The sequence below is a fragment of the Heloderma suspectum genome, chromosome 4, assembly GCF_057233095.1.
Source record: "Heloderma suspectum isolate Gila_16-S chromosome 4, 16-S_ref, whole genome shotgun sequence".
Taxonomy (NCBI): Eukaryota; Metazoa; Chordata; class Lepidosauria; order Squamata; family Helodermatidae; genus Heloderma; species Heloderma suspectum.
In genome coordinates, this window is record NC_139461.1 from 228459927 (window position 1) to 228476768 (window position 16842).

Below are 16842 nucleotides of genomic sequence, written 5' to 3' on the forward strand. Positions count from 1 at the left end.
GCTCCTTGGGAGGAAAGCTATGGCCAACCTAGACAGCATAGTAAGAAGCAGAGACATCACCTTGCCGACAAAGGTCCGTCTAATCAAAGCTATGGTTTTCCCAGTAGTAATGTATGGCTGTGAGAGCTGGACTATAAGGAAGGCTGAGCGCCGAAGAATTGATGCTTTCGAACTGTGGTGCTGGAGAAGACTCTTACGAGTGCCCTGGACTGCAAGGAGGTCAAATCAGTCCATCCTAAAGGAAATCAACCCTGAGTGCTCATTGGAAGGACAGATAATGAAGCTGAAGCTCCAATATTTTGGCCACCTAATGCGACGAGAAAACTCTCTGGAAAAGACCCTGATGCTGGGAAAGACTGAAGGCAAAAGGAGAAGGGGACGGCAGAGGATGAGATGGCTAGATAGCATCACGGATGCAATGAATATGAACTTGAGCACGCTCCGGGAGAGAGCGCAGGACAGGAAGGCCTGGCGTGCTATGGTCCATGGGGTCACGAAGAGTCGGACACGACTGAACGACTGAACAACAACAACAACAACAACAACTGCATATACTGTGTTCCAACAGATTCTGTAATTCAAACAGACTTCATCTCCTAATTTTAAATTATTTCGGAGGTTAAGTGTTATTTTATTAAAATCTGAGTACTTCCTTTGCAACATGAGGAATACTGAGGTTTTCATTAAGTCAGTCAACTCTCTACTCTGAGCTATAAATATGAACGATTTCATATATTACAATTGTGTCAGCCACAATATAAATGTATTCTTCACTGTGAATGCACATGGTCGTTCTGACATAACAAATCACTGAACTTGTTTGTATTGACATAAATGAGAAGTCACAGGAAAGCCTTCAACACCACACCTAACAATGTGTACCTTCAACACCTATCGATATATTACCAAAACATGTCAAATTGTATAAATTAATGCAAGTCTTCTACAATTTAGGGAGAAGTTGAACTAGTTCTCATCAGTACTGCAAAAACCAAGTTTCAGGATATAAGAATCTGGGTCAATACATATGCCGTAACATCCCAATCTCCAGACATTATAAACAATAATACTGAGGCAGAAGGAACCTCTATGCATAGAGGTCTGCTGGAGCTTTCCTCAGGAATCCCACAGACAGACTCCAAGCCAGCTTGAGGTTCAACCCAATGCAGAACAGATGTGTTACTCTAACCACAAGGCCAGGGGTTAAACTTCTCTGGAAAGGAACCAGAATCCACAGCTCCATAACCTCACCAACTGCCTAAGACCCTTATTCCCCAGTAAGTTCACAGCAATAAAGGAAAAGGGTCCACCTGGAGGCTCGCTAGCAATGCTTGAGTGAAGGGCTCCAGGGCAAAGGCTGTACTCGATTCAATTCATGGAAAATCTCAGGTACCGCGAAGAGATTAGATGCTCAGCTGGCCTGCTATGTTATTCAGCTGGGCTAAGCTGAATGTCCCCCAACCACCTTTGCAGGAGCTTCTTACCCTATGAAAGTGGGGCGGGTTCTGTGACTCTTCTGGGGGACCCAGTTATGATGTTGCCAGTTTGGAGAGGTATTTAGTATTAGACAACATGCCCGAGCAGTGTTCTCCCCACTCCTCTTAGTACAAAGCGCAGAGGTCCATCTCACTCCCACCCATACAGTTCAGAAATCTGGTTGGGTTGAACATACAGCTCAGCCCTATTCTTTAGATGCTCAGTGGAGCTCCTATCCCTGTCAAAGCAATTCCTGCTCATTCTCCCAGATCCTGATCCCTCCATGCTGATCTGGAGATGGCTTCCTAGAATCAGTTATTTGTTGCTCAACACCTACTGACAGATACCAAACAACTTCAGCTCCAATCAAGCCTTGTATGGTTTCCCACAAGCTCGCAGCCCAGCTGGTACAGGGCATGCATGGCCTCACTACAGTCTGTTTGTCTTGTCCTTTATTTATTCTGTCAGTAGCTGTATTACTTCTGATGTAGTGCAGCTAGTGACAGGGTCATAGCTCACTGGAGAGGACATGCGTTGCCTGGGAAAAGTACAAGTTTTCAATTTCTGGCAACTCCACATAGGTCTGGGAAAGATCCCTGTCTGAAACACTAGAGAGCTGATGCTAATCAGTGTGGACAGTATTGAGCTAGATGGACCAAGAATTTGCAGTATAAGGCAACTTCCTAGATTCCTACTTATGATGTACCAATCACAAGTGTGAAACTTTGGATATTCCTCCATAGCGTGGAGTAAACTGGGCCATAGAACTATCCTACACTACCAGGAAACGTGATGTTGCAACCAACAGCTATTTCTCAACCAATCTATTTGTCTACTGAACTGCACAGTGACTAACAGATGCAGTTCATTCTAAGAGATGCTGAAGAGAAGGCCAACTGTCTTATCACCCATGCATATACATATTTCTCTTGAATACATCACATTATATGGTGGGACTTATTTACTAAAATATATACAAAGAATTTAATTAATAATATCCCAGTCTCAATAAAAATACAAACTACTGGACATTGTCTACCAACTAGGACCACAACATTCTCTTCCACAATTTCTTTTCCACATTTGTCAAAGTTTCTCCTTCACCTATTTCCCAATCTCACCAAAAAAGATTTTGTAATCTTCAAGGAGAACTTCAAAACATCCACTTAGAATTTCTGTCTACATCCCCCGTCCCTTTGCCATTTTATCTTCCTCACCCCTGTTTTCCCAATTCTGAATCAACTCATCAGCTTCAGTTCCATAACTTGAACCCTATCTCCTATGGTCTCTTCATACCCCCACCACTCACAGTATCTTCTCACTTACTTGTCTTCAATCTTTCTATCATACCACACTTTCAAATTGGCTTAACCCCATTACCACCAACTAACACTTTGACACTCTCCATATGGGCAATGTTAATTCTCATTGCTTTTTCAACCATCTTTGTACGGGTGTTTGTTTTTGTTACACTACTGGAGATACCATTACCCCATCCCCTTTTCTCAAAAACTCATGATGCTGGAGTGATTCCTGATACCTTCTTTTCTTTCCTTACATTCAAGCAGTCTGTGAATCTTTTTCAATTTGCTCCCTAATATTCCATTTCCTTTTTATAGGAAACAAACGATTCCTATGGGTAATCCCAAGCACTTCCATTTTTCTTTTTTGTTAACTTCAGTTCTACATGCTATACAGAATGCCACCCCGGAGGATCTCATTACTTCGGAAGTGGATTTTGGGGTGATGCAACAGTCTGTCAAATGAAACTAGGAGAGGGAGGCTTAAGCCCCAGCATGCACATGAAAATTTTGCACACACAGGTCTTCAGTACCCAGTCTATAACTAATAAATAATTCTTATCCATACTCTGCTCACCTCTTTTCCACACAACCAAACCTTCTCCTAGGTACATCTCCCTCCAGCCATCTCTGCCCTCTTCAGCCAATTCAAAATATCTTTCTTACATTGATTTCCTATCGTCCTATCACATTCCAGAAACACTTCAATTTCACTTTTACTGGACCCAATGGTATTAGACAACTACCGCCCAGTTGCAAATACCCCTTTCTTAGGTAAGGTTCTGGAGAATGTAGTGGCAGAACAACTGCAGACACTCTTGGAGGATACTGATTATCTAGACCCATTCCAATCTGGGTTTCATCCTGGTTATGGGACTGAATCAACCTTGGTCACCCTGATGGATGACCTTTATTGAGACAGGGACAGAGGGAATGCAACCCTGTTAATTCTGCTCAATTGCTCATCAGCTTTTGATGCCATCGACCACGGTATCCACCTGGATCGACTCCGTGGGATGGGTATTGGAGGTACTGTGTTACAGTGGTTCTGGTCCTACCTGTGGGGCCGATTACAGAGAGTAACATTGGGTGACCATCCCTGGCCCTTTGGCAACTGAGCTATGGGGTTCCACAGGGTACCATCTTGTACCCAATGTTATTTAACAATTATATGAAGCTTCTGGGAATGGTCATTAGGGGATTTGACACGCAGCTCTGTCTCCCTGTGATATCTACATCAGGAGAGGCTGTGCAAGTCTTGGACCAGTGCCTGAACTCAGTAATGGGCTGGATGAGGGCCAATAAACAGAAGCTGAATCCTGGTAAGACGGAACCTGGGTGAGTGGTTCCTGAGTACAGGAGATAGGCTCATTGCCTGTTCTGGATGGGGTTGCACTCCCTCTGAAAGATCAGGTAAGTAGTTTGGGGGTACTCCTAGATCCATCACTGTCACTGGAGGCCCAAGTTGCCATTGCGGCTCAGAGTGTCTTTTATCAGCGTTGGCTGGTTCACCAGCTACGGCCTCTCCTGGACAGGGATAGCTTGGCCACAGTGGTACAGGTGTTAGTAACCTCAAAACTGGATTACTGCAATGCACTCTATTTGGGGCTGCCCTGGAAGCTGGAGCTAGTGCAGAACGCAGCAGCTCCGCTGTTGTCGGGAGCTGCCCCTTTTCAGCTTGTAACTCCTTTGCTGAGGGAACTGCACTGGCTGCCTATCCACTACCAGGCCAGGTTTAAGATTTTAGTACTAGTGTACAAAGCCCTAAACAACTTGGGACCAGGATACCTGAGAGAGTGCCTTTTCCCTTACCAACCTGCCTGGTCACTGAGGTCATCAGAGGTCTTGCTCCTGGTAGTTCCACATGGACCCTTGGCCTGATTGGAGTCCACCAGGAGAATGGCCTTCAGTGTGGCAGCCCCCTTGCTTTGAAACTCACTGCCCCTGGAGGTCAGTCAGGCACCAACACTGTGTTATTTCTGGCATCTCCAGAAAACAACACTGTTCCAGGAGGCATTCCTTAATTGACCAGTCATGGTTTCTATTGGCATTGTTTTTTTTAAAAAAAGCATAATTTTAATATGGTTTTAATCTTTTTATTTTTTTACTGTTTTATCTTTGGTGTTCACCGCTCCGAAATCTGTTTGAGATATGGAGAGGTATACAAATATTTTAAGTAAATAAGTAAATAAATAAATGCTCTCCATCTCTCCACACTGAACTAGATCCCCTCCTTCATCTGCATTTCTTTGCCTTCTCCCTTTCAACATTCATCTGAGCCACCCTTTGTCCTCTCTCAATTTCATCACTGCGCCTTCACAGTACTCTTTATGCCTAGAATAGCCTTCCTGCTTTAACTTCCTATGTTGGCCCACTTTTTCATCAGATCCTTTTCTGAACCATTGGAACTTACCTGCATCTCCACTGTTACCTGACATTCCTCACCCTGTTCCATTAAAATGTTAATCCTCAACCTGTTATTCCTGCAGCTGTTCATCTAATGTAATTTCTAAGCCTTTTGGCTAATGAGGGTTGAGTCTACATACTATGGTGTACCAAATTGTTACTGTGAAATAAATGGAGTGAGTAGGAAAGAAATAAAAGCCAGATCTAATAACCATTCTATGAAGTTTGCAAGTTTCTCTGGATATCCTGGCAACAGTCTTCTCATTTATGAAGGAGGTAAACTAAGGGATGAGCTCTTCTACCATAGTTAATATGGCAGCTTATTAACATACTGGCATGTAACCTCAACAAACTACATCCAAGTGACACCACATAAGGCGACCTCTCTGATATTGTGAAGTCTAGGCAGTGTTTGATTACCAGACTACATCTACAGACAACAATCCATAATTATGAACCAAACTGAACTACCAGAAGATTCGTATTTTCACTTATAAGGATATGTGAGGCAAAAAGGCTTAGGAGTAGGATGATATCCAATCACCTGAGAGAAGGTACATCCCGATTCTATAACTAACTATCCGTCTACACACACACACACACACACACACACAGAGAAAGTAAAATGGTGCTAATTTTGAAAAGTGAGGTGAAATCATGAGTTCACTGTGTGACCGTGGAGTCAGTTGCTATTTGCAAAAAGCCTCACCCCCATGATTCCCAAGCCCTTTCTACAAAGTTTTAGATACTTAGTCCACATGAAATTCCTTGCTTTAATTTTGTGAGATACAAATTCACCACTTAGCCTACGCGGTACTCCGCTCACAGTTAGCATCTATTCAGGGCATGACATTACTGCCTGCTTACCTGGATGATATACTTTCATCCAGATTCACAGTTACAATATGGAGCCAAGGAGTTGCCTTCAACTCCCTCTTCCAGCCCTCTCACACATATGCATGTGAGAGTTACTCTTTTCGCAGCACCTCACATCACTGGTGTTTGAATGAAAGAGAAAAGGATCATAAAGAAAGGCAGACACCAAATTTCTACATTAATGAGTAATGCAAAGTGTTATATAAAATGATGTAGTAATGACAAGTTATAATGAGCTTGCAAGAGAGCATAGAAACACAAGCCCACAGCACGTGAGTCCCAGTCTCCAGAAGTAAGAAAAAAACAGTAAAGCACTTTACCTGTAATTTTGTCTCTCACGAGCTTGCAGGATTCTATTTCACCAATGCTCCCAAAAAGGCTCCTGAACTCTTCCTGGGTCATATTCTGGGGTAAGTAGTTGACTATGAGGTTGGTTTTGCTGTCATCTGTAGCAGCCCCTGTCTGCATAGGGGAAGGGCAGTTCCTACTGTTACTGGCAGGTCCATTGGTTGTATTGGATGTAGGGCCATTTGACACCTGAGGCTCCATGGTGCTAATTATCTAAACAGAAAGGAAAGGGGGGAAAATACCACCTTTAGTCTCGGAAATACAGTTGCTGTTTTTTTTAAAAAAGATTCTTACAAATGAACATATAGGTAGCATTCATGGCCAATTTAAGACAGCTAACAAAAAACCCCAGCTTGGTTCTTCTGCTATTGTTGTAAAGTAGGTCATGCTAGTCTTTGGCAGAGAGCACATGCTAAGATGCAAAGGCAAATAAAACCTCCCCCTGCCCTTTTTTCTCTTTTTCTTTTTCTTGTTTTAAGGCAAAGCTAATTTCACTTTTCATGATGCAATCATTTTCACAAATTTGTATTTACACCACACACATTTAATTATGATCTAAGGTATAATAACTGTGATTAAAATTACACTTCCATTTAAGTGGAAGAGTCCCATATAGAAGTAGAAACTGAAAAGGTAAAAATACATTAGCTATTTAATTACTGAAACACCCAGTGCTATGACAGGTTTATTTAGGCAATTCAAGCTATAGAAAGCCGTGACTGTGATCAGCTTGAAGCAATAACCTCTCAGCATTACCAATCACACTTACTTGCATCACTGTATTCTTCAGTTACATTTGTCACCAAGGTCTTCTTTTGAGTCTTTACCAAATAAAGCTCTAAGACTGCAAATACTTATATATGATCCAATGCTACTCAAGTAAATAGCCCCACTTCTGCTGAAAGTGGAAGAGCTTGACTTTTTTTAAAAAAGAGATCCAGAATATGCAATGGAAACTTTTATTGAACAAACCACCGCTCTTGGAAAAATATGCACGCTTTAAACTCGTATCAAACATTGTATTTCACATACCTCACAGTATGTAACGTTACAAACTGCTCAAATCCAGTGCCTTTTAAAGAAGCCATCACTGTATGAGTATGGACTGGCCTTAGGACTGTCGCATATATATTCAGAAATGGCCACCATTTGCATTACCCACCTACTTCTCTCCTGCCTGCTGTGGGGCAAAACTAGTGCCCTACTTGCCATGGAAGATATGGGGAAAGAATACGTAAAGGAACTGTCAGATTCTCTGGGACAGCAAACTTATCTGGTCCTAAAGACACTTCTACACTTTGAACTTTATTTCAAAATTCCAGTGGTGTCATTCCACCGGAAGAACAAATACTGTTCGTGGGACCTTGTACCCCCTGTGCACCACCCTAATCTGCTCAGGCACATGGGGGACCCCCAAGAGAAAATTAGGGGGGCACATGGGGGTGCTGGGATGAGGAGAGGAAAAGGAAGTCCTGTTGCATGAGCAGACATCTGTTCATGACATGTTGGATATAGCCCTTCTTATGTATTTGCGTAAACAAAGCAATGTTCCTCAACTCATGTCCTTTGAAAGCTCTGTTCCTATCCTGGAAGGGGGGAAAAAATGGAAATATGATCCCATGTATAACATAAATGTTTCATGGAACCCACATAACTGTTTTTTTTAAATCACAAAATTTTCAAATACTGGAGATATCAAACTAGCTATGCTTAGAAGGCCAATAGCACTGAAGGTGCAGGGTATAAATTTTAGATATGAATAAATAAAATATGCATAAAAGAAAGCTAGTTACGCTTTAACAGTACACGGTGCAGTGCAAAAAGAACACAGAATTAGGGGACAAACTGTCTTTCTAGCCCCTTTGAAGAACAAATCACTCCTATGCAGCAACCAATTCACAAATGACATTTATTCATGTACTGGGGAATAAACCTGCACATCATGCATATCCTGCCATGTGAGTATGTGCCAGGAGTACAAAAGCTGGGAATCAGCAACTCGCAGCTCTGCCATGAAGCCCCTTATACTGCACTCAGTCACCTTCTTGCCATTTTAGAATCTTCCTGACACACATCAATGCTTATTGGATTCCTAAAGTATCCTGGGAGTCATCAACCTGGTGAAGCACCCCTAAACTACAATAATGGCTCTAGGCTGAACTTATGCCTTATACTGGACATCCAGTTTATGGAAAGGTTCACTGTGTCTTCTAAAGTGATAGAAATACCATCAAGGAAGTAACATTTCCACTTTTTAAAATTAGTGAGAGACAATTCAACAGGCCTCAGTATGACTATTCTAGGGTCTGTTGTTTGGTGACTTACAAACTTAGAAGAAAAAACACATACACTTACGCAAAAAATACCAAGCAATAAGAAGCTACAAACTCTATTTAATAAGCTATCTTGTTGTTGTTCAGTCGTTCAGTCGTGTCCGACTCTTCATGACCCCATGGACCATAGCACGCCAGGCCTTCCTGTCCTGCGCTCTCTCCTGGAGTGTGCTCAAGTCCATATTCATTGCATCAGTGATGCTATCTAGCCATCTCATCCTCTGCCGTCCTTCTCCTTTTGCCTTCAGTCTTTCCCAGCATCAGCGTCTTTTCCAGAGAGTTTTCTCTTCGCATTAGGTGGCCAAAATATTTGAGCTTCAGCTTCAGTATCTGTCCTTCCAATGAGCAGTCAGGGTTGATTTCCTTTAGGATGGACTGATTTGACCTCCTTGCAGTCCAGTCATACATATTAATAGCAGACTCACTGATACACACAAAAGGGACATATCAATAGAGGAAGCCCAAGGTTTAGAGAAATACAACAAACATTTTCCTCAAGAGGGGAAAAAAATATAATAGCCCATTCTCAGTGGGCATAGAATGATAGCTGACTTTTGGGAGGGAGAAAACGGAAAAGTGGTGGGAGTGGGAATGGAATTGAGTGGTTGGAACCAAAGAGGAGCATCGCACACTGTTTTACTGCAGGCTCCACTTATTATTAAAATAATTTCTTAAGAACTTGCATGTTTCATAAAGTTTACATGCGTTATCTTGAAGGGGGGAAAATTAACCTTCTGCTTAACTTTCCATTTGCTTCAAATTATAAAAGTGTTAGCAAAATCAAAATATTATTGATTTCAATATTTATCTCAGTATTACTTTTGAACTTTCAGAATGCAATTCCCCACTCAGTATTTTAGATATAAATGCAGCAAGCATACACACTTCAAAAGCAGCTTTGAGAACCTCTTTGTAAAGGGCAGTTTACTAAATCTGCAGCTAAATAGGTCTGTTTGATACCCTTTGTGAAACTCGCTATTCTGAGACACTATATGTGAATTCCAGTAGGCCTCTGCAGCCTTTTTTCAAATAATAAGCATCACTGATGTAGGGGATCACAGTATTTCTTCCATCTTACCCACACTTAAATAGGTAAGTATCAAGTATTTATTTCTGCTTGATTCAGGAAATCATCTGGTTCAGATCTTCCTCCTAAAAGTTAAGTTCACGAACATACTATACAGTACATTCAAAAGAGGTTACAATAATATGAACTGCTGCTAAAGTAACTTTTTCTCCCCTGCCCCTGCTTCCAATTTCAAACCTTCTGAAATCTTAAACCTAATCTTTCATTCTGAAGTTTCAGTTCAACTGAACATACTTTTTTCATCTACACTGTGGTCCTGCAACTGCATCAAGCAGATTTATAATCAAAATAATAACTAATTCTGTGTATCAGCAAAAAACATTAAGAAGCAAAAAACGCATATTTCTTTGAGAGAGACAGGCCAACAGATATTCTGTGTATACCCTGAACAGAGATGCCACCTTTGTTTTTCTAAGCAAAATCACATGGAGCTGCTTTCCTATCAATAGGAGGAAAAGACTGCCTAGTAGAGGAAAGGACTGCGTGTATTTGTAGAATTTTGAGGAAACAAATGGCTGCCCTTCCCCAACCATTTCTCCACTCTGTGTGAAGGCACTCTTGGTTGCTTTGCATTTAAAGAACACTGAGAAAAACAGTTATGGAACTGCATGTAATATGTAGTTCGACTTTTACAGAAGCTGGGTAGAGGAAGAACACCAATCCAGTTTCCTGTTATGGCCCAGAACTGAGAGCCCTTGGAGACTGAGGTATTCAGCAGCAGCTAATCCAAGGAGGAATCACAGTGCGTTCCTGGACCTTCAAAAATGGGAAGCTTCATCATGGATCCTATCCACTTGATCCCCTGGAGGTGCCACTGCCCTCTGACTCTGAGAAATGGGTCTTGGACTCCTCCACTGAGCAGGAAGGCCCTGGGTTGCCTTCCCCAACGAGTTCCTCACTGCTCAGACACCTACCCCCCAAAAGAAGCAATGACTATGGGGAAGGGCACTGACCCTTTAAAAAAGCAGATGCAGGATTTGAGGAAGTGGAGCTTGCAGAAGGACTTTCCTGGTCTGGCTATAAAACCCAGTCAGTTAGTCTAAGGTTTACCTTGCCTAGGTAATTTTTCTTTACTTCATCTTCAGGATTGCTCTCTATGGTTCTGAATCTGAGCCCAGAGTCCCTGAATTCAGAACCTGTCCAGGGTACTGAACCTGCTCTTTTCCAGACCTACTTTAGCTGCCACTTAACCCTGTGCCCCTCCCTTGATTTATCATCTAGTAGAGACAATGGAATCTGCAATGGAACTGGACATTTCCTTTTATCTTCCACTTTATGCTTACAAAGCTCTCACCAAATTTCTCCATGGATTTTGGGTTTCTGAGTTACCATGGTAGTACTAACGCAATAATGATCTGCCATTTTTTTCATTTTGCCCCATATTTGATTCAGACTGCTGCACATACTTAGCTTGCATCTTTTGTTTCCTTACAAGTTTTAATGAACACTAATGCATCTGTGTATTAATTAAAATGGTACACATTTTTAATCAATGCACATATGTGCTCATATGCACTAGTAGCCTCTAAGGAAAAAAAAAAGACAAAATGAAAACTGGAAAATAAGACATGGATCTATTGAAAAATGTACCTGGACTTTCTCCTAGTTAAAACAGAAGACAAGCAAAGTGGAACACAGGGAACAGCCACCCATTGCACAGTAACAACCACAAACAAGTGACATTCATCTCCATTCCCTTTACATACATCCTGAATATTTTTTGTAGTTTCCTAGATCATTTTTCTTCTATCTCCCTTCCACCCACTATCTTTCTGCCCTTCGCAATCCTTTAATTATAAGAGACTCCTTTCAATTTCATTTAAACAAAAAACAAATCATGTATTAAAAGGGAGTATCACTATGGAGATATCATTTTCCACAAATGTCTTGCAAGAAATGCTTATGTGATCTTGGAGCAAACCCCACAAAAATAGAAAGAGTATTTTAATCTCAAGCCTGCTTTTTCTATATCATATCTTTGTAAAAACATTAACTCAAATTTAAGATGCTGATATTGATATCGATTCTAATAAGATTACCAGATTTTCTTTTGAATAAAATACATTTCATACAAATTCAGGCTCATATATTGTTGGTATGTTAATGATTTATCTACCACTGAGGCCTGTCACTGAATTTTGCATTTGATATGATGAAGGTATTACAAAGCACATATAGGTCTTCAAAATAATACCCACCCACCGACTCTATGCAAAATCCAAAGGATATTTTACCTGTAAGGAAAAAAAAGCATGGAGCATGGGGTAGAAGTCACCCATAAAACATAATTTACCAAAGAAAGAATAGTTTCCCCATTTTATCAGACTACAAATGGTAGACATCACTAAAATGCCTTGTGCATTAAAGGGTTTGAATTTTCCTGGTAAGCTTCATCCAAGGGAAAAAGAAAGGCAGTTTTGATACACAATAAGAATATAAATCAAAGACGTTACCCTCAATGATGAAAATAGAGTAACAACAAAACATAAAAATTGCCAGAGCCCCACTACTTCCCAACACCTATAATTCTACAGGACCATGCTAATTCTGATACAGAATTAAAAACAAAACAAAACAGAATGGTGCATTTTCACCTGCATAGTTTGTGTGTATGCCCTGAGAAGGTGTGATGTGAGCCAGTTGGATCTACATATTAAAAGCATAGTGGTCTGTGATACTGGACTCACAATGCAGTATGTGAGTCAAGGTCATTTTGGTGCCAAGTTAAAACATGGCTTTTTATCAAAGCCTTTGAGGGCTAAATGCATTCCCTAAAGTTACAGGCTGTTTTAACTGTTTTACTGTTTTAGTTTTTAATTTGTATTAGCTTGTTTAATGGTTTAGTATGTTTTTAGCTGTTTAAATTATTTATTGTTTTATACTGTTTAAACTGATTTTATCTCTACACCGCCCTGAGATCTTAATGATGTGGGGTGGGATACAAATGTTTTAAATAAACAAACAAACAAACAAAATGTGTGGGACTAAGGAGAACTGGCAGGGGAAACTACTCTACAGACCTATGGGGATCTCCTCTTGCACGCACAGGTGGAAGGATGGATCATTCTCATTTTTTTCTATTACTGCCATGTTTGTGAGATTCAATTTTCACTGGTGCCTCACAATTTGTTCCTTATATTTGTTAATTTGTTCCCTATATTCTCAAACAACATCTGGGCACTGAAGTGCAGAGGACTTCATTGATGTATTTTTACATGTTCATGCATAAGAAATAATAATCCCATGAATCCCAATCTTATTTGTATATGTACATCTGAAAACACCCTTATCCCTGAATGTGCTACAAAAATAAATGAGTTGCCCAATTATTAAAGCAAGCCTGAGCAACGTTCACAAACAACTGGATTGGATTTGGTTTTGGAAAAATGGCAGGCAGTCTCGTGTGAATTTGTCCAGAGTTATATGCAGCATGTAACACAATGTTTAACAGCATAAGCACACTAATTTGCTACAGCAGCTGGCAATTTTCATGATTTTAGAGTTGGTTCTCATAGCTGTGTTCGCATACAGTGAAGGCCACACTTTTTTGCCGCTAACAGAAACTAAAACATAGCACAGTAGTTGCTTTGCACATAGCTAAACGGTTTGTACCTTCTGACTGATAAGGATGCTCTTCCTATGCTGTGAGAAACCTATTTTGCTGCCAAGAGAGAAAGTCCCCCCCCCCCTTTCTCCTTTTGGGTGAAGGGAGGGGTGAGTGTGTGTGTTTTCTGACAGTTTGAACTAAATGATGACACCAAGCACTTGAAAATCATGAGCAGACTGGCCTGCTACCTGTTGTCATCTGAGAGGGGGAAGGCACACCACCTGCTCAGATAACCAGCCCAGTGTAACAACGCCCATCGCTCCCCTGGGAACCAGAGCAACTGAACCGAGAGTTAAGAGTATGTGTAAGCTTTCTTTGCTTTTGCTTTCTCTGCATCCATTTTTCATCAATAAATTCAATCTTTCTTTCACACAAGTGGACTTGAATTACATTGGTATCCTCGAATCCTGTTAGTGTGGGTCCTGATTGCACCAGGCCCCAGTTTAAGACAACAACCAACTTCTTAGCAACCAAACCAAACTGAAAAATATGATGAAAAAAAGGAGTCGCTTTCAAATTGTACAGATGGATTCTGAAATTTTAACAAAATACGTGTAGGGATGGTAAATGGTTTATTATGGCAAGGAAAATGGTCATGGTAAATTACAACTCATGAAAAATGCATTAAGTATACATTCATAATATTTCTAAACAGTAATTGATGAACAAACTTGGAACATTCTTTCATAAAAAGAACATTGATAAATAATGCAGAATATTCCTGTCAAAGGCAGCTATTTTATTAACATTGTAATTAGTTCATTTTTGCATGTCACCACAAACTGTCACAGAGGGGTCCCATTGCAAATGTAAAACATACAGAAATACACTTTTAAAAAGAATTACTTTTAACAATGTGTTCAGATATGATATAATTGCTAATTGAAATATGTATAGAAGCCATTTTCAGGATATGCCTGGCAGATTGGGGTAGCTCAGGCTGCATATAAAATACATTATACAAATTGTAGTTATTCTAATTTCTTAATGTTTTGAATTCAGTCTATATCCCTATACTAATTTCAATCTATATCAGGCTCAAATGACAAATAACCCCCCTCCAACTAGTCAAATATGTTGAATACCTGCTAAGTATTCAGCTAATATTCTCAGCTCAACCCATTAGAAGTCTCAGCAATCATGACTTTAAGTATTTCCAGACCTGTGATGCCCTGCAAGCTACTTGTGCACTGAGATGTTTCTTCTCTCTGTGTTTGTACATTGCCTGGCATCACAGGGGTCTCACCATTACTATAATTTTAAAAAGCCAAAATAAATTTTACCAGCAAGATGGCAATTCACCAGCTCTATGGCACTAGAAATTTTTATTCCTGGAATTGTTCATGTTCAAGGAAAATATGTGGTGAGATACCGCAGCTTTCAATACCACTATACACATTTTGACTACTTCTCAATTCCTCCTTTGTTGCTGATTTATCAGTGCTAGTTCAAGGAAATGAAGGATTTAAATGAAATCCTGGATCTTAAAACCTTTATCTTATGCAAACATGAAAAACCCATCTCTCATGCTAGCCAAAAATGTCACAGGAGGAGTATTAGAAGAAAGCCAAAGTATACACTCCCAAAATTGTAATCAAATTATGGCAGATTAAATTTATTCTTTTTCCTCCAGACTACCCCTCACTTAGGGCTGACCAACATAAAGAACCCTCTCCCTCACAAGATAAAATTCTGATGTTTAGGTCATGATCCAGTCAAGTTTAAATACCCTTAGATCCCACTGATACCAAAGGGTGACTCTGCAATCCTATACCCACTTACCTAGGAGTGAGCCCCATTGAACTCAGTGGTCTTACTTCTGAGTAGACATTATAGGATTGCATAGTTAAGTGCATACTAAATCTTTTCTATTGAAATCCTTTAGACAAAGTGCTTAACTTTGGCTGGATTGTACCATTAATGTTTTCTTATTTTTATGTATTAACTATTTCATAGTGTTATAAATATTTTATTGTAAGTCATTCTGATAATGTGTTTGAAGAACTGGGTATAAATATGAATGAATGAATGAATACAATTTCTGTTCCTTAAGCAGGGTAATGTCTGAAAAAAAAGTCCTGAAAGGCATCGAAAAGGCTTCTTTCTGGGACCTTTAAAAGCACATTTTCTCAATAACACAACTGCCAGGTTTCAGTGTCAATTACTATTTTTATTAAAGCTTCTATAGTGAACAACTATACTTGCTATTATTTACTTAATAGATACATCATGAACAAAAAATAAAAAGGGAAAACTAAGTTTCAGAGCAGCTCTGTCTCCAGGCAAATCCAATATCCCCAAAATAAATATTTAACCTTCTGCATTTTGACTAACAGCTTGCAAAAAAAAAAAGTGTGTTTCTATAAGGGTATCTTCTTCCTTTTTAACTATTTTCAATAAAATAATTCCTTATTTGCAAAATAACTCATCAAGAAAAAGAATAAGACTCTGAACTAGCACTTAGCAATGTTTGGATTTTTGAGTGACAGAATGTTACAGCTTTACTATAATAACTGGGATTCAGTCCACAACATGAGTATGTTAAAAATGGGCACCTGTGTGGTTTTTATACTACTGGGAAGCATAACTGCCAATCCAAGTAGACTACCAAAATATAGAGCAGGAAAAAATGATTAAAGCTGCAATCCTAACCCCACTTGCCTGTGACTAAGCCCCCTGGAACTCAATGAAACTTACTTCTGAGTAGCCATATATAGGATAGCACTGTAAAGTTTATTTATTAAAATATTTATATACCACCTTTACATACCTCAAGGCAGTTTACAACAATTAAAATCTCAATACAGCTAAAACCAGAAAGCACTTAATTCAGGATCAAAAGAGATCCACAGTGGGCTAGATCAGCATCCACCAAGAGGCTTGTGGAATTAGAATATCTTAACTGTCTGCCTAGAAGTTACCAGAGAAAGGGCCAGTCTAAATGCCTTTGGGAGGGTTCCAGCCAGGATCAGGGCACCATCACCCTAAAGGCCCTGTCCCATCTTCCCACCAATTGCACCTCTCTTGGCAGCAGAATACAGAACAGTGCATCAGACTATGACAACTGATGGGCAGGTTCATGTGGAAAGAGGCGCTCCTTTGAATATTGTGGCCTGGGCTATTTAGGACTTTAAGGTAATAATAAGAGCACCAGCAACAAATGCTTGTGAATTTGGCTGTAAGTAACAAAATAATCCAGCCCAGCACAATCTTAGGGCTGAACAAGATTGACAGGGGAGATCCATGAGAGGAGATTGTTGTCTGAAAGCCTGGAGAGTTGCTTCCAATCAGTGCAGACAGTACTGAGCTAGATGGATCAATGGTATGACTCAGTATAAGGTAGTCTCTTATCAGGACTGCAACAGGTGTGTGTGTGGGTGGAGGTGTATGTTTAATCCTTACATCCTC

General features: G+C 40.1%; 1 protein-coding gene across 1 annotated transcript in view; it reads right to left on the reverse strand.

Moving 5' to 3' along the window:
- Window positions 1-16842, reverse strand: part of ELAVL4 (ELAV like RNA binding protein 4) — a 127619-nt gene that overhangs the window by 64639 nt on the left and 46138 nt on the right. The window contains exon 2 of the mRNA XM_084848267.1: window positions 6380-6620. Coding sequence (XP_084704393.1) covers window positions 6380-6620 — 241 coding nt within the window. The remainder of the gene's footprint in view (window positions 1-6379; window positions 6621-16842) is intronic.